Source organism: Cebidichthys violaceus, unplaced genomic scaffold, assembly GCF_023349555.1.
Source record: "Cebidichthys violaceus isolate CVI_PGR_0920_01 unplaced genomic scaffold, fCebVio1.0.p SCAF_9, whole genome shotgun sequence".
Classification (NCBI taxonomy): Eukaryota; Metazoa; Chordata; class Actinopteri; order Perciformes; family Stichaeidae; genus Cebidichthys; species Cebidichthys violaceus.
Genome location: NW_027176975.1, coordinates 377,647 through 396,563, shown reverse-complemented (window position 1 = coordinate 396,563; position 18,917 = coordinate 377,647). Strand labels below are relative to the sequence as shown.

At 43.2% G+C, this 18,917-nt stretch overlaps 1 protein-coding gene and 1 long non-coding RNA gene across 3 annotated transcripts; both read right to left on the bottom strand.

The window, feature by feature from the left end:
• Positions 1-4,456, bottom strand: LOC137866865 (uncharacterized). 2 transcript variants are annotated; one of them, XR_011102141.1, is made up of 3 exons: positions 4,374-4,456; positions 1,008-1,669; positions 1-913 (listed from the first exon to the last, which is right to left on the bottom strand). It is a non-coding gene; the product is annotated as an uncharacterized lncRNA (long non-coding RNA). The 2 variants fall into 2 exon arrangements; XR_011102140.1 differs by lacking the exon at positions 4,374-4,456 and having other exon boundaries at positions 1,008-4,363.
• Positions 4,457-15,676: 11,220 nt separating this feature from the next.
• On the bottom strand, positions 15,677-18,519 carry LOC137866864 (inactive phospholipid phosphatase 7-like). Its single transcript, XM_068703063.1, has 4 exons — positions 18,254-18,519; positions 17,472-17,773; positions 16,913-17,094; positions 15,677-16,522 (listed from the first exon to the last, which is right to left on the bottom strand). The coding sequence occupies exons 1-4, from the start codon at positions 18,430-18,432 to the stop codon at positions 16,316-16,318; spliced, it is 870 nt and encodes a 289-aa protein (XP_068559164.1). The 5' UTR covers positions 18,433-18,519; the 3' UTR covers positions 15,677-16,315.
• Between the last annotated feature and the right edge of the window lie 398 nt (positions 18,520-18,917).

The following is an 18,917-nucleotide window of genomic DNA, read 5'->3' as shown; positions in this document are numbered from 1 at the left end:
TTCTCTGTTACAACATATTTTATTCAGTAATCTTGTACAAAAACACACACTGTGGCATCCTTATACAATACAAAATCACACACACACACTTCTAAAAAAAAATAAAAATACAAAATAAAAATAAAAATAAAAGATCACGGGTTTTATTTTTATTTTACACATCCCCCGCAACCCAGTATTCCCCCATCTTTAGTAGCTGTGGTAATCTGTCATCTCCCGTCACCGCATCATGGATTATAGACATTTCCTCATAGATGCCGTCAACTTTTTTCAGCTCGTGCAGCACGCTCTCTGCCGCTCCGTGGATGCGGGCAAGACATGCATGTATACCCTGGGAATGCAGATAATGGTGTACGCCTGGAATAAACCGATCGGACCATAGCCGGTCCTTCAGCTCCTCTATGGTGGTCATAGTAACCCTCTACAAGGGGCCACAAACATTCGTGGTGTTTCTGGCTGGGATGATTAACCTGACACCCAATGCATTTCTCCAACCTGTATTTGTTCAGAACTTTGTCCATAACATATAAAACACATGTTTTAATCTCATCTAGGAACACCTCACATGCCACTGCAGCGGGGAAATCTTCGTCCACGGCGTTGTCAGACAGATGCATGTCGGTGAGGGGAGTTGCGGCCTGGGGGCCGCTCATCGGAGAAGGAGGAGGAGGGGGGGGGAGGACGGGGAGATGATCCTTCACTGCATTCATATAGAGCCGAGGTGTCAACGAGGGGGAGTGTCGCATGATCCGTATGCTGGTGGATCGATTGTTCATGGCATCTGCTGCTGCTGCAAGCGGAATGTAGACCCGTAGAGGCGACTGAGGCTTAGAAGGAGGGGTTGGTGGTGGTGACATCGAGGGGGGTGATCAGTTGTCGGATGATAGCGGAGCATAGTTGTCTAAATCAAAATCTGGAAAAAAACAATAAGACTTTTAGTTGCTTGTAGAAAATAAAAAACATTTTATAAATATATATATATTGATATTGTTTATAATACAACCTACCCTATCAAGTTCTGTTGGGGTCCTGCTGGTGCAAGCAGGACCAGCAAGACTATGCAAACACTTTTTGCATAGTCTCCCAGTCACACCACTGGATAAAGAAAACAATTTTAAACCACAAATCAAAATCATCAACTGTATCCGTCTGCAGATGCTCCGCCCATCTCCATGTGATGCAAACATACGCTCACGATCTTCACAGGCGCTCAGAAACACAGTCATCTGGACGTCTAAAGGGACTTGCTACCACATGATGCATTTTAGGACCCATAACACTGCTCCACTGGTGCGCGTAACCCACCACTGCCGCATCCTGATGACCCATCCCCACACAGACAACAGAACGAAAATGCTTCCAGTCTTTTACAGACATGTGTCCCTCCGCAAACTCAGAATCAGGACTGATACCACTGGCAAATGTCACGTTCCCATCCTTGTAGCCCACTATGTAAACATACCCAGTGTCTCCCTCGGTTACTATCTCTGTATCCCCGGCCTTCTCACTAGTAAGACCGGCCCTTCTACGCCTCTTTTGACGCGGTGCATCCACAGCATCGGGCATATTGTCTGTAGACATACCTCCAGCTCCTCCGTCGGTAGCAGGAGAGTCATCCATATAATTGGGAAAGGACATGTTTGATAGGTAGATCAGTTAGTTGAGAGCTCTGCCAAAAAAAAAAAGAGAGCCACAGACGTTGTTGAACTGAGACAGGATGTGATCCTCCAAAATCCAGAGCCAAAGTGTTTTGAAATGCATTAGTATACTCTGTGTATATATATATCCTACCCCCTCCCAAATAACACCCCCCCATACGAACACCCGAGCCCTCGTGCTCGCGCAACAACATGCCAGTTTTCAGCCTGTACTTCTGCTGATGGAACAGGTGCACTACACTTGAGGAGCACTGCAGAGCAGTTTTTACACATTAAACACTTAATTCACCCCCTATAAGGATGTAGAATAACACCCCACTACAGTATATACGTATATAAGATGCCGGTTTCAGACGATTATGCAAATTTTATAAAAAAATAATTAAAATTTTTTTAAAAAAAAATGTTTCACGTGCACGCGCATTGGTGTACCCTATATACTACTCATAATCATCACAATAATATCATTATTATTCATAATAACAAACATCAAAAGAACAATAATATTCATATTCATATTAATAATAATAATAAACAGAAGAACAATACCCAGATAGCAAAATTCATGCGGCCCATTGTTGCGGTTCTTCTGACACCCGGGTCCTCGGCCTGAAACTGGCCAATCTACTGTCAGATGAAACGTGAGCTGGCCCGGTGCGTTTAAACATATCGTAAAACGCTGTGGCCCAGTTCTGACCCACATACTGATGTCAGATTACCAAGGTGCTGCTGGCCCAGACCTGACCTATGTACTGCATGATGGGTTGTCTTGTTGCCATGGAGACCTAAAATCCCACCCCACCTCTGGGCTAACCTCTGGTCCACAGGGTATTTTTGCATTTCTTTCATCGCGTCTTAAAAGCTGAAACGTGATACTCGGTGTTTCTGTAAGCGAATAATATTAATACAATTTCGCTGAGCTGCGGTTTTTAAATGCTAAAATATTGCCATGATGTGTTTATACACACAAAAACATACGTGGTAGACTGCATCTTGCTTAAAATATAAAGAAAATACCAAAATACCCAGGATCATATTTCAGCTTTTCACAAAGACAGACTAAAGACAAATCAAAAAGTCTTTGAGGAACAGAGGAGAGGGCAACACAAATCACACATATGTTGATATGCATTTATGAGTATTTCTGTTAGAAGTCAAAAACAAATATTCAAGTTCAGCTCAACTTGAATTAAAATGTTACAGTATTTGGTCATAAAACAAACATTATCATGTAAAAGTTAGCGTTTTATCATATAAGTCATGCCAACTCCGTGTAGCCCTCTGCTTACCCAAAGCCTTAACCTTCATTTCTCATTCACAACTATTGAATTTGACCGATGGCAAACTAAACAATCGTGAGCGGACCGGTGTCTCAAACGACGGTCAGCTCCTGGCAGACGATCTCATTTTGCCATGACGCCGGAGGTTTAATGAGGAAGTGAGTTTGACGTTAACGAGATGATCACTTCTCTTTGAAACACCGCTCCTCTATTTCGATGAGAAAAACTCCAACATTGTGACTCCTAAGTGGAACCTGTGGAAGAACTGAACTAACGTTAGCAAGACATCCTAACAACATCCAGCTGAGAAAGAATAGGGATCGAAACTGCGGTTCAAACACGGCGCGCACTACGAACAGACAACCTGTTGATTGAGAAATACAATATAGATTAAACAAATGTGTTTGAACTCTGCGACAGCGGACTGACTTCTGATGAAAATCACTCTGCACTGAAGGAAGACTGACGTTAATGCCAATCGCGGCGAGGCTCTGAGGAGCGCTTGGTATGATCAAGAGGGTCTCCCGCACGATTTCTTTACTTTACGACTGTGATCTACTAAATACAAACTAATGGAATAAACAGTAGGTAGATGTGCTCATGTATGATGTGTGTTTAACTGGCAGCTGGCTGGACCAGACAATTGCACTTTGTGAAATGTAGACACGAGTGCGTCACTTCGGGACAGGCTGTAGTTAAAAACAACGTCATCGTCCGCTCTAAAGCTGCCGCACATCCCTCCAAGGAGTACTTCCGGTCCATTTCAAAGTAAAGGGTTGCGTGTCTTTTAGTTTACGTTATTTGGGATTAAGGAACAGAACAGTAAATTAAGATCCTGTTATTTGGACTCAGTACTATTTAGACTACAGTCAGTACTACTATGAAGTATTTTACTGTGTACTTTGTGAATTAAGACAAAAATAATGAGTCTTGGTCTCTGAAGGAACTTTGACATTAGATTATTCACATAGTACACAGTAAAATACTTCATATTATATCTGACTGTAGTCTAAATAATAATAAATAACAGGATCTTAAATTACTCTTCTGTTCCTTAATCACAAAGAACTCACGCGATCCTTTACTTTGAAATCCGGACCGGAAGTACTCCTTGGAGTGATGTGCGGCAGCTTTAGGGCGGACGATGACGTCATCCTGTACACACTAAACTTCACTTTAAATCATTTGAGTTCAGCTGACTGAAGAAAAACATCAAGTATTTCTGTTACTTCTTCTCGCGAGACTGAACTCAAAAGTCACTTTGGTTCCTTCACGAGGAGAGAAGGAGCGACACGCGCACTGAAGACTTTGTGACGTGTTGCTCTGTTCTTCTTCACTGGTCCTCCTCTGAAGACCACTTGAACCAGTTTCTGCTGGACCCGAAGGACCAAAGAGTCCTCCAAGAGTCCCTCAGTGAAAAGAGTCTCTCACTAACCTTTAGAAGAAGAAGAAGAAGCTGTGACACCACGAGCTCCAGAAGAGAAACTAAAGAGGAGCAGGAAGGGAGGGGCCGTCACGCAAGGAGAGAGGAAACGAGATAAGAGACGTCCTTTCCTCGGTGCGTCACATGAAGCTACGTCTGTTTCTGATGACGGAGGATCAGCTGATCACAGCTGGAGATATATAATATAAATATAATATCATCATAGTAACTAATAAAGACACAGTAATCATCACTGTAGAGGAGTTTTCTCTCTGTAGTCTGTTTCCTCTTTAACAAACTGCATTGAGTATTTATACACAGTCTGTGGTATTTATACTGTGTCCTGTGGTATTTATACTGTGTCCTGTGGTATTTATACTGTGTCCTGTTTATAAGATCAGGACCGATTTCTATGCATGAATTATTTACTTTAATATTATTCTCTGTCTCTGGTCTCTGTCCCTGGTCTCTGGTCCCTGGTCCCTGGTCTCTGTCTCTGGTCTCTGGTCCCTGGTCCTCTGTCTCTGGTCTCTGTCTCTGATCTCTGTCCCTGGTCTCTCTCTTTGGTCCTCTTTCTCTGGACCTCTGTCTCTGGTCTCTGTCTCTGGTCTCTGTCCCTGGTCTCTGTCCCTGGTCTCTGTCTCTGGTCCTCTGTCTCTGGTCTCTGTCTCTGGTCTCTGTCCCTGGTCTCCGTTCCTGGTCCTCTTCCTGTGAGGCTGGTGGACTTCTTGAGTCCACCAGCAGGTGGCAGCAGTCCCACGACAGTAAAGTCCAACTGAAGCATGACCATGAAGTGTGAGATGAAAGGAGCATCATTAAACATGTGTATCAATCAGATGACGAACAAAGAACAGCTCCATATGAGAACATGTATGCTTTAAACACACGTGTAGTGACACCTAGTGGTAGAGATGTGAAACACTTTAACGTCTCCAGTCTTCTACAGTCTGCTGTGACTGACGTTGCTCTCTCCGATCATCTGTGTTTTCTTTGAGATTCTTTGCGATCTCCTTTCACTCAAACGTCCAAACCGAGGTTGTGACAAAGCGTCTCTGAAGACGCCGGTGAACTGTTCATTCAGAAGTTCTCCTGCATCTCAGTCCACCAGCTCGTAGACACCTTCCATTCTACAGTTAAACATGCTGTTGATGCCGTCGCTCCCACTAAAGCGGAGGTCGTCTCGGGGAAGCAAAGGTCTCCTTGAAGCTATGCTGGTCCGAATAGAGAACAGAGAGAGAAAGCTGAGCGCAGGTTCACTGAGACATCCATGAAGAGAGACTTCACCATTATAATTCATATCTTAAGGCAGTCCTTCTTCTCTGACACCATAACCAGAAACAAGAACAATACACGCGCCTTATTTGCTACACAGTAAAATCAACAGAGTCAATTTAACAGTTAAAGAGTCAAATGTAACACTGAGTCAGTGAACATGTGGTCACTTATCTACAGAGTCAGAGTTACACTGGACACAGTGTTACATTTCAGAGTTCATCTTTCACACTGAGAAGTGTTACTCAAAGGTTACACTATGATGTAAATAACACTCGTAGTGTCTTTTTGAGTGTTAATCAAAATGAACTCTCATGAAGTTTCTCTTCATGAGTGTTAGACCTACTTGACTCTGAGTGTTGATTAAGGAATTACTCCAAATACAGTGTTGATTTTAACTGACTCCTGCCAGTGTTAAAACATAGTTCCTCTTGTATTTACTCCCTTAGTGTAATTCTTACCCAACACCTTGTTTTAAATGTACTCCTTTGTAACTCTTCAACAGAACACTTTGAAGAGTTTTTAATTTTCTACTTTACCATGTCCAGTATATACATATCACACTTAAACAATAAAACTAAACATGTTGTCGGAGTGCATGCACTCAAAGGGAAGGTTTGTCCCTGATAATATCACAACTCCACACACACGCAGTGTTTGATATTTTACTGTCATCTATGGACATTGAAAACAATACAACTCTGTCCATCCTCCACATTCACGTCTCTTGCCCACATTGTTGAGTTTGATGCTAGCTAGTTAGCCTAGCTAGCTTAGTGTGCGAGCACATGTGAGCTAACGTTAGCTTTCAACTCTGTCAGGTTCGCCCTCTGCTATTCTTCAAGACACAAAAACAACTGTGTGTATGTTGAACAACAATATTAAGTTATTATAATTATTATTTTCTGCTGAAATACCAAAATTTGCTTTCATACGTGATTTAGAGAAACTTACCACAGTCTGTGGAGAAGTGCAAAATGGCGGCGAAATTCATGATCTGTTTGAAAGGAGAAGGAAGTGGGAGGAGCTTACCAGAGTACAGAGTTCTTACCAGAGTACAGAGTACTTACCAGAGTACGGAGTTCTTACCAGAGTACGGAGTTCTTACCAGAGTACGGAGTACTTACCAGAGTACGGAGTTCTTACCAGAGTACGGAGTACTTACCAGAGTACGGAGTTCTTACCAGAGTACGGAGTACTTACCAGAGTACGGAGTTCTTACCAGAGTACGGAGTTCTTACCAGAGTACGATACGTCTTGTAGCAGTGAACAATTAAATCAACACTGGGGGCGTTTTACTCTTGCTGGTGTTGAAATAACTCTGAAAGAGTCAATATACTTTGACACTGTATATTTGACACTGGGGAATTTACTGTGTACCGTCGACAGGCTAACAAACCCTCCAGTGTCAGTAGCTGCTGAGCTCCAGTCCACCCGGGCATGCAATCAATGTGACAACATTCAGAAGATTAGACGAGCAGTCAGTGCCTCCTCACCAACCACAGGATATGTGTTGTCCCATCTCTGAAGAACGTCCATTCAAATATCGTGACACAATTTCATTCAATCAACCTTAGAAGCCTAGAAGACATTATTCAACATCTGAAGTCATCCTCCTGCTGCTCCGATATTCTACCAACACACTTTTTCAAAAATATTTCGAGCTGCTTGACCACTGATCTGTTACAGATTGTAAACACATCCCTTCTCTCAGGTGTCTTCCCACAAGCCCTAAACACTGCAGTTATTAAACCACTCCTAAAGAAAGCTAATTTAGACTCCGCAACAATGAAACATTATAGGCCAATATCAAACCTCCCACTTTTAAGTAAAATAATTGAAAAAGCGTTTTTTCAACAACTGAACAACTTCTTGGCTGTAAATAACAGTTTTGATGTCTTCCAGTCAGGCTTTCGACAGCACCACAGTACTGAGACTACATCCACAGACAATGGCAGAACTTCAGTCTTAGTATTACTGGATCTCAGTGCTGCATTCGACACTGTCGACTATGACATACTACTAGAAAGACTAAAAATCTGGGTGGTACTCTCTGGCACAGCTCTTAACTGGTTTGAATCCTACTTGAAGGACAGAGAATACTTTGTGTCTGTAGCTAATTACACATCAGAGCTGACTAAAATGACATGTGGTGTTCCCCAAGGTTCAATACTGGTGCCTCTTCTGTTCAACATCTACATGCTTCCACTAGCTCAGATTATGGAAAACAACAAAGTGTGTTATCATAATTATGCAAACGACACACAAATCTACATAGCTATATCACCAGGAGACTATAATACCATACAAGGACTGCTAAATGCATTGAACAAATCAACAACTGGATGAGCCAGAATGTTCTTCCATTAAACAAAGATAAAACAGAAGTAAGTGTTTTTGTTACCAAGGATGAACGATTGAAAGTCAGCGCTGAGCTTCAATCACTGATGTTAAAAACCAGAAACAAAGCCAGAAACCTAGGTGTAGTTATGGATTCAGACCTCAACCTGAACACCACATCAAGACAATCACAAAATCAGCCTCCTATCACCTGAAGAACAGAAAAAACAAGAAAAACTTGTCCATGCATTTATCTTCAGTAGACTGGACTACTGTAACGGTGTGTTCACAGGTCTCTGTAAAAAGTCAGTCAGAAAACAGCAGCTGATTCAGAGTTCTCACTAAGACCAAGAAAGTGGATCACATCAGTCCAGTTCTGAGGTCTTCACTGGCTTCCTGTCCAACAAAGAGTTGACTTTAAAACCCTGCTGTTGGTTTATAAAGTACTGAATGGTTTAGGGCCAAAATACATCTCTGATCTGCTGCTACCTCATGAACCATCCCGACCCCTCAGGTGGTCTGGACCGGTCTACTTCCTGTTCCCAGAGTCAGAACTAAACATGGAGAAGCAGCGTTCAGTTCTTCTGCTCCACATATCTGGAACAAAGTCCCAGAAAGCTGCAGGTCTGCTGAGACCCTCAGCTCCTTTAGATCCAGACTGAAGACTTTTCTGTTTGCTGCCTTTGATTGAACCACATTCAAGGATATTAATCAATTTCTGCATTTTACTATTGTATTTTATTTTATTTCTTAAACTGCTTCTTAGTGTTTTAATGAATGTTCTTAATTGTTTTTAAATCTCCTTTTCTTTTGCGTTATGTTTTGATGATTTTAATGGTTTTATGTGAAGCACTTTGAATTACCTTGTTGAAATGTGTCTGAGCTCTGAGTTCACTGAAACAACAACACAATATGTGGAGACATGAAGATCAGTGGTAACAGCAACAACTCTGAACACAAGATGACTTTAATCAAAGTACAGGATGAACTGAGCTACATCAGACAAGCCTCACATTCATAGAAAACTACATTCTTGATGAGTACATGGATAAATACATATTAAACTGCATGTAGTCGTCTACTGATGGTAACACACTCCATCTACCACGTTTATGTACTTATATTCATTCATGTATTTTATTCTAATGTTACTCTGGTATGTGTTCATCACAGACTAGAGAAGAATTTATATTGCCTTGACTTTTATTTTGAAATATTCCCCTGTCTTGCTTTGCGTGTCTTTTCAAAAGAAAAAACAAAAGAGGAATTTACAAAAACGAGCTCAGTTCATAAAGTGATGTGTGACTGGACTAAGGAAGGAGGAATGGTGATGAGAGGGAGGGAGTGAGGATGTGAAGAAGTGGACTGAAGTACGGAGGAAGAAAGGAGTCAGGAGACACAGTCGTGTCTCTGCTCGTAGTTTTAAAGGGAGAGAGGAAGGCAGGGTGATGAGGAGGAGGAGGATTGTTGAGGATCAGGGCTTCAAGGAAGGAAAGGATTTGAGGAAAGTTAGTCCGGTGGTGCTGACTCACGGGCTGAAGGAGAAAGGTGGAGACATGTTGATGGTGGCGGTGCTGAGTGACGGAGGCCTGTTGATCAAGTGTGAGAACGAGGAGCAGAGAGAGGAAGCAAGGAAGCTGGAGAAAGAGTGCAACATGAACATGATGGTGGTTGAGAGAGAAGAAGACCAGAGATGGGCCCTTTGTGAGAGGCATATATACATATACACGTATATATGTATATACATATACACGTATATATGTATATATGTGGAGGAAGAGGTGGAGAATGATTGTGATTAAACGTCTGAAGCTAGAAGAGGAGGAGAGAGGGTTGATAGTTTGTTGCCGATGAAGTCACTGTGACAGATATAGAAGTTACTCTGTAACAGTTGATGTTCCACTCCCATTGAGATGTTTCAATACCTAAAATATGACGTAATGCAGAAGATGTGGAGGTGAACATGAGTATGGATGTGAGGACAGAGCTGAAATGTGCACATAGTGTGGATATGGTGGGTGTGAAGAGAGAGAGAAGGAAGTGGAAATGCAGCAGATAAAAGTGTATTTCATGGCTGAAGTTGTTAACTACACATTCCAAACAAAAGGGAGATCTGAGAAGATTGAAATAATAGTAAAGAGTGCAGCAAGATATTTAAATATTCATGGTGTAACTGTTCAGGAAGAGTTAAAGAAAGAATCTTGTTCACAGGATTAGTCCTCAGGATGATTCTGTAGTGGAATGTGAGGAGTCTGTGGATAAATGGAGAAGAAGCTAAAGGTTTAGAAGATAAACAGATATAATGTGTGTTGAAGAGACGGGGCTTAAACCAAACTCTGATTGTGTGATTCAGGGATATGTGTGCATAAGAAGGGAGAGAGAAGGGGGAGATGGGGGAGGATGTGCTCCTTTTGTGAGGTAAAGTATTTCTGATGGAGAAATAGAAGATGTAGATGTTGAAGTGTGGTTAGGGGATGAAGGGTTGGTCGTGGTGAATTTCTACAATCCGTGTCAACGATTGGAATTAGAATCATTGGAGCACTAAAGGGACTAGACAGAAGAAGGGTCGACGCCCATCGTACTCTATGGGGAGAGGAAAGGACTGATAGGAGAGGAGGTGAAGGACTCCTTGGGACTTGTATGTTTAAATGATGGAGCTTCACAAGAATGAACAACAAGTCAGGTAACGAGTCAAGTTTAGGCCTGACGTCAGTGTAACACAGTTGAAAAGGTTCAGATTAAATCCCGCTAAATGGGAAAACTACGCCACCTGCTGTTGTAAATGTGTACCTGCACTGAATAGTAGACGCAAAGGATTATGGGTAATCCTCAAAGCGACGGAGGATTCGTTATTAGGTAACGTGTCCGTGGACAATATAATGTGAACTTGAAAAGTACATAAGAGTTGAGCTGGCTTTATTTTGTTGGAGATTATTTGTCTTGGATTATATTCACCATGTTGTCATTAAGTTGACGATACGTTTTTTACGTGTTTTATTGCAGTAAAAATGTCTCCAGTATAGCTAGCTGGGTGTTTTCTCTCATTTTGAATAATAGAGAAAAGGTGACAATCTTCCCACATCACCACTGCCACCGCTGCCCTGTGACGGATAGGGAGTCTGACAACCTCCTGTCTGTTGAGGTTCAGCTCCACAGTGGTGTTGTCCCTCCTCAACATCACGTGTTTCCCCCTCAGTGGTGGAGTGAGATGGTTCAGCACCTTCTCCACAGCAACAAGCTTCAGCAGGTTGATATGACGGGAGGAGTCCGTCCACGAGCCTCCTGCTCCCACTCGTCCATGAAAACCTGGACGTGATGGGGGACTCACACCAGGAGAACCACCTTGACGAGATGTTCTGAATCGACTGTAACTGCAAACCATCGCTGAAGGTTTCTCATGTGCAGCAGATCCAGAAGTGGCGTATAAGTTTAAAAAAAAAACTGCCACGACAATTACAATACAACAAAACATGAACAAGGATTTAAGTTGAACTTAATTAAAAGTCAAATTAAAGGACAGGTCTTTCATTTATTTTTAAAGCTTCCAAGGGAGTTTTCTGTTCTAAGATCCAAGGGGAGTGAGGTCCACAGTTCAGGGCCATGAGAACAGAAAGAACCTCACTAGAATTCTTCTAGAAGAACGGCAGTGGAAGATCTGAGAGTTCTTGTTGGGACATGAAATGAAAGACAGTCGCTGTTAAATGAAGGTGTTTGATCGAGTCTTTGTAGATCAGTACAAGGACTTTAACATCAACTGTAAGAGACACAGGGGAGCCAGTGTAGTGATGCGAGCAGAGCGCTAATGTGATCTCTGTTTGTTCTAGTGGTCACGATCCTGACTGCAGCGATCTGAATCAACTGTCATTTCCTTCAAGATTTCTAGGACGACCAGTAAAAAAAAAGTTCAATAATCTTAGTGGCTGACAGTAAAAACATGTTTTTTCTTTCTGACAAGGACGAGTGAAACCAGTGGAGCTCTGCTCCAGAGAGACCTACCAATCTCTCAAGTCCACTGATTAAAATGTCATGACCAACAGAATCACAGTCAGCGCTCAAGTCTAATAAAAAGAGGACAGACACATTGTTTGAATCACAAGAAACTCTCATGTCATTTACGACCTTCAATAAAACGCTTTCAGTGCTTTGGTTGGTCCGATAGCCAGACTGGAGTTTATCTAATATATCATCATTATTCAGACGATCATGCAGCTGCTCAAATACAATCTTCTGATGAAGTACACTCTGAGGAAGATTTGAGATCAGCCTGTAGTTATCAGGTCACTAAAGTCTCCACCTGATGTCATTACATGGTATAAATAGCTCATCATTACCAACATCTCCACCTGTCATCAGAACGAATGTCAGGCTTTAACATTGCACTCAGTAAAGACATGGCGTACAAATACATACAATAAATACATACACTAATGCAACGTGACAGACATGTTCATGTCCTTCATCCGTCATTTGATGAGAACTCAGGGAATGAGGGCTCAGGAAGCTGGAAGCTTTCATTTACATAACTGGAACACACCCAACTGTCAGAGTGCTGCTTTCACTGGTTTCATTGTGTTGGACGCTGATGGCCAGTTATGGTATTTTATTTTAATTTCTACAGTATTTAGTACTAACAAACCTGAAAAGAGTTTCTCAAGGAGACAGACGCTTTATAAAACCAGTCATCAGCTCAAACATGCTGCGTTGGTAACGTGTCAGTTAGTAAGGTTTCACACAATCTAGACTCACAACAATGTTCTCAGCTTTGGTCACTAGAGGGCAGCAGAGGTCTTTCCTCACAAAATCATTCAGAAGATTTCAACAAACTTGGCCCCGTTAGATTCACACATTCTTCATTTGTCACTACATATTCTCCATCAGCTGTGAAATCAGTCAGAGTGAACAAAACTAACTTTACACATAATATAGGAGGAGCTTCTTTTTACAATATGGTGGATTATGAGACAATCAGCCCCTAAAACACCTCACCAGCTCTCCTTCATAGGAGCAAGACTCACACTGTATAGTTGTTGAGTCTCTTTGTGTTGTTTCATCTCTTTGTAGTCATTTTGAGTCTCTTTGTAGTTGTTTTGAGTCTCTTTGTAGTTGTTTTTAGTCTCTTTGTAGTCATTTTGAGTCTCTTTGTAGTTGTTTTGAGTCTCTTTGAAGTCACTTTGAGTCTCTTTGTAGTTGTTTTGAGTCTCTTTGTAGTCATGGTGAGTCTCTTTGTAGTTGTTTTGAGTCTCTTTGTAGTTGTTTTGAGTCTCTTTGAAGTCACTTTGAGTCTCTTTGAAGTCACTTTGAGTCTCTTTGTAGTTGTTTTGAGTCTCTTTGTAGTCATGGTGAGTCTCTTTGTAGTTGTTTTGAGTCTCTTTGTAGTCATGGTGAGTCTCTTTGTAGTTGTTTTGAGTCTCTTTGTAGTTGTTTTGAGTCTCTTTGAAGTCACTTTGAGTCTCTTTGAAGTCACTTTGAGTCTCTTTGTAGTTGTTTTGAGTCTCTTTGTAGTCATGGTGAGTCTCTTTGTAGTTGTTTTGAGTCTCTTTGTAGTCATGGTGAGTCTCTTTGTAGTTGTTTTGAGTCTCTTTGTAGTTGTTTTGAGTCTCTTTGAAGTCACTTTGAGTCTCTTTGTAGTTATTTTGAGTCTCTATGTAGTTGTTTTGAGTCTCTTTGAAGTCACTTTGAGTCTCTTTGTAGTTATTTTGAGTCTCTTTGTAGTTGTTTTGAGTCTCTTTGTAGTCATGGTGAGTCTCTTTGTAGTTGTTTTGAGTCTCTTTGTAGTTGTTTAGAGTCTCTTTGTAGTTGTTTAGAGTCTCTTTGTAGTCGTTTTGAGTCTCTTTGTAGTTGTTTTGTGTAACTTTCACTGGTTCAGACTTGAATCAAAAAGCCTGACAATGAGACACTTGAAGGAAAGTTCAGTTTACTTATCAGGTCCGGCGAGATCCAAACCAGGAGATCAGTCACTCAGGATACCAAATATGAAAAGGTTCAGGTAGAAAATCCAAAGTCCAAGAACCAGACAAGCAGGGTCAGAACAGAACAGGCAGAACAGGGCTCCGTTCCTCGTACCTGGCTGACTGAGTTAGCCGGATAATTTTCAGGATAAGATTACATAAGTCAGGCTTTTCGGTTCCACGAAGCAAGTTTGGCAAAATCACCATAGCAACACATCCATAAACTTGAACCTGCTCCAGCGCAGGATAACTTAAGTTAGCTGGATAAACTTGCCACTCCCCCAGAAAACAATGTCAGCTCCCTTCCTCAGAGATCCATTGATGAAGGAGCGATATTAGTTAGATTAGCGTTTTATAGGGAGAGAGTTCTTCGAGATCTCAAAGATCCGTTATCACGTCACGATGACTTCCTATACGAGGACCATCGGTTCTGTATTCACTAGACCTTCTCGAGCCGTACGTTGAGAACACCACACAGCCGAGCGTCGACCGTCTCAGACTGGATGCGGAGACTCGCTCTTTTTTGAGAGTTGTACATTTTTGTACGTCGTCGGCGCCGCGTGCCGTGATGTTGGTAAAGTTTATTTGGAGCTTAAGAAACTTATGGATGCGTTCGTTACGTCACCGTGGGACATATTGTACTGACTCACCATTCTGAGTCATGTTGTTGTGCTCAGTGTTTACTTGCTCCCATGTCCTCTTGATGGCTGGGTTGAAAGCACTCATGATGATATGTCAGTGTTATTAGTAGACTATAGCATGTCATGACTGGAGAACAGGAGTAAGATGGACTCATGATAAGAATACAGAGAATCACACAATTTATCTTCACTGCTCCAATTGATTGAATTTCTGATTATGAATAATAAAACATACTGATCCGCCCATACACAGATTCACACACACACACACATTCAAACTCCTACTTCTATATGGTAGTATACACATACATGTATATACACATAGTACATGATACATAAGCGCATACAGTACATATATCCTCATAAGTATCTATTCATTGGTATCCATTAGATTCTCTTTGGGCTTGTTTTTATCTACTTATTCTGAAAGAGTTGAAATCATTGTTACTCATTCCATTAATACTGCCAGCCGACACATTTAAAGAGACGGAATCTGATTGATTGGGGTGATGAGGCACTTAAAATTATACATGTTCCCAACACTCAAGCATTTAGCTCGTCTGATATGCTTCTTGTTTAGCCCTCTCAGTGGTGGCGGTGTTAGATGTTGTCATGATTATGGTCTTGAACTCCTCATATGAGTTCATGATCATCTCCTGCTCTCTGTCTTTGACTTTATTTGCCATCCTACTGTTAGAAAATCATGGTTTCTGTGATCGACGCTTCCCCCTTCTGAAGTAGGACGGGCACTCGCAACTATCCTGATAACTGAAGTCTGGTTTGAATTAACGAGATCGTTTGAGCGCAGATCAGCCTTTGAGAAACCGAGACAGCCTGACTTCAATCATCGGGTTCATTTAAGCTGGCTAACAGGACAGTTGATCGACTTAGTTGAACCACGTAGGAGGAACTGGGTCCTGATCTCTGATTGTTTGTTTATTGATCTCTGATTGTTTGTTTACTGATCGTTTATTGATTGTTTGTTGATCGGTCTCTCTTAGTTATCAGAGATAAACTCATCACCCTTCAACGGTTTTCAATCATAAAACTAAATGTTTGAAATGTTTCATGAGTTTAAAGTAAAAACAGATTCAGTTCAGACGGATGAAAAGATTTTTATTATTTATATAACGGATTTAAACTTTCTGTTTCTTCTTCTGTGGTTTCACTCTGATGGAGGTGAAGCCCCGTCCCTCCCGGCGTCCCAATACAGAGCATGTCTCTACCAGAAGTACCAGGATGTTCTACTGCAGGACGAAGCCAGCGTCCTGCAGTAGAACCCACAATCCTTTGCACAGCAGATAAATGAGCCAAAGGGTCAATGGTCAAGGTGTAATGTTGTGAGGAAGTAGTATGCATGAAACATGATGTACTTTATAATTAAAAATACAAAATGAATTGAATTGGGAGGGGCGGGGCTTAATGGTAGTCCACTGGGAGGGGAGGGGCTTTGATTAAAATAGTCCCATCCTAGTTTTTCACAACAGGAAGTCAGACCTGAGACACACACACACACACACACACACACACACACACACACATACACAGATCGTTTCTGTGGTTTCTGTGAACCACATCCTCCAGACCACAATCTGAAGTGGGTCCATTTCCTGTCGTTACAGCGTTCGTCAACATGAAGTCCAAACTTGTGTCAATGGAGCATCAAGTCCAGACAGACCAGTTTTAAACGTGTGTCAGTACAGGGGAGCCTCCAGACCAGTCCTACTCCCAGCTGAACCAGTCCAGACCAGGTTTAGATCAGTGGAGGCCAGCTCAGCGTGCCGATGGAGATGAGGGTCTGGCAGGTGTCGGAGTCCAGCCAGACTGACTCCACCAGACTAAAGTGCAGGAAGCCGAGAGCGAATCCGCAGCCGACGTCCGACAGGTGATGTTTACCCAGCAGCACCCGGGACACGCCCGCCAGGACGGCCCACAGGTAGAGCAGGATTCTGAGGGGCACCTGGAGGACAGGAAGACTGTGTCAATACAAGGAGTCCAGTCCAGTCTGGGGGTTCCAGGGTCCTGGTCCTGTGACCTGAGTCATCCAGTTAAGTCAAGTCAGAGGTTTGATTTGTTAAAGGTGTTATTTTGAATAATGAAACCAGCTCTCATCTGATTGGCTGACCGCTGATCACATGGTGGTCTTTGTGATTGGCCGACACGTCCATTAAACAACACTATTGTGTCTCAAACTTGTTCAAGTATTTGACCTCTTATTTTGAAAAATTAGATAATGAATGAGCTGTGAATGTGTATCGACCAATCACTGATCTCCGTTTATATTGAACAACAATAATGATATATAATAATATATATAATATGTAATAATGATCGTGATAAAAACACCGACCGCCAGCACCAGGTGGGTCAACAGGAACTTGGACACCATCACGGCTCGGCTGGCGTGGGCTGCTGGGAAAGAATACGTATCCATGGCAACGTAGTCCAAAAACCCTGGAGGGAAGTCCCATGGTCCTCGGCGTTTGACCAACTTCTGCACACCAGCGATCGTCATCAGATCCAGAGTCAGAGCTGTGGGAAAGAGAAACAGGTAGCAGAGAGAGAGACAGGTAACAAGTTAGCAGAGAGAGAGAGAGAGAGAGAGAGAGAGACAGCTAATGAGTTAGCAGAGAGAGAGAGACAGGTAACGAGTTAGTAGAGAGAGAGAGACAGGTAACGAGTTAGCAGAGAGAGAGAGACAGGTAACGAGTTAGTAGAGAGAGAGAGAGAGACAGGTAACAAGTTAACAGAGAGAGAGAGAGAGAGAGAGAGGGAGAGAGGTAATGAGTTAGCAGAGAGAGAGAGAGACCGGTAACGAGTTAGCAGAGAGAGAGAGAGACAGGTAACGTGTTCGCAGAGAGAGAGAGACAGGTAAAATGCTGTCAGCAGAGAGACAGACAGGTTGTCACCTAGCAACAGGTTGACCAGGACTTCCTGTCCAGCCAGAGTGCTGCTCCTCCACAGACAGACCAGCGTCCCACAGAACCAGGTGAGGGCGTGTCCACTGAGGGCCAGCAGGGTCACCATAGACCTCATCGGGGCCCCGGACCCTCGGGTCCCCACACAGACCCCCAGACGTCTGGACAGACTGATGTCGATGGCCAGCAGGGAGCTCATGGCGATGCCTCGGAGAGACGGGTTCAGCTGCATGCAGTCCTCCTTCGGCCCCCCATCAGCTGCTGGGACCCCCTCTGAGGACTCCTGAGGACCCCTGAGGACAGACAGACCAGGTCAGGCTGTAATAAGTCCAGGACAGAGAGACAGAGACCAGGACAGAGACCAGGACAGGACAGAGAGACAGACAGAGACCAGGACAGGCTGTGAGTCCAGGACAGAGAGACAGCGGCCAGGACAGGCTGTGAGTCCAGGACAGAGAGACAGCGGCCAGGACAGGCTGTGAGACTAGGACAAAGAGACCAGGACAGACTTTGCACCGTGGAATGAATAAAATAAATGTTTCTGTCTTCTGAGGCAGAATCTCATCAAACTAGTTTAACTCAAAACTTAAACTGGACACAGGACTCAGGGATCAGGACTCTGGACTCTGGACTATTGAGACCAGTAGCCGCTGGAGATCCAGACTGTGTCTAAAGAACTCGACTTTGGACTAACAACCTGAGTCCTGGTCCTAGCTCAGGATCCCGCTGGACTCTAAATGTCAGCTGTGATGTCAGTGGGCGGAGCCTCTTACCTCCCACCCGAGTCCTCCTGCTGACTCTGCGGCCTGCTGGACCTCCTGGGACCTCCGCCCCCCCTCCCCTCCCCCGCCCCCTGTTCTCTGCTGAGGGGCTGGTTCAGAGACAGGAACTCGAGCCGGTTCAGGATGTTGGTTCGGTCTCTGGCCCGGGACCGGGTCTGGCTGCCGGGCATGACGGACGGAGGACAGAAGTGTCTCAGGTTCTGGTGGTGAGACGGGTGCTGGTGGTGAGACGGGTGCAGCGCTGCAGGACTGTGCTGGATCAGGTCTGAGACTCTGAGGGACTCTGAAGGACTATTAATAGATGAGCTGGAACTTCGTCTGTCAGCTGTTCAGTACACACACACACACACACACACACACACACAGAGACACACACACACACACAGACACACATATAAACACATACACACATATACACACACATAAACACGTGCACACACACACACACACACACACACACACACACACACACACACACACACACAAACACACATACAAACACACACACAGACACAGATACACGTACACACATATACACACGCACACACAGGCACACAGACACATATACACATATACACAAACACACACACACACACACACAGACACACACACACACACACATACACACATATAAACACATACACACATATACACA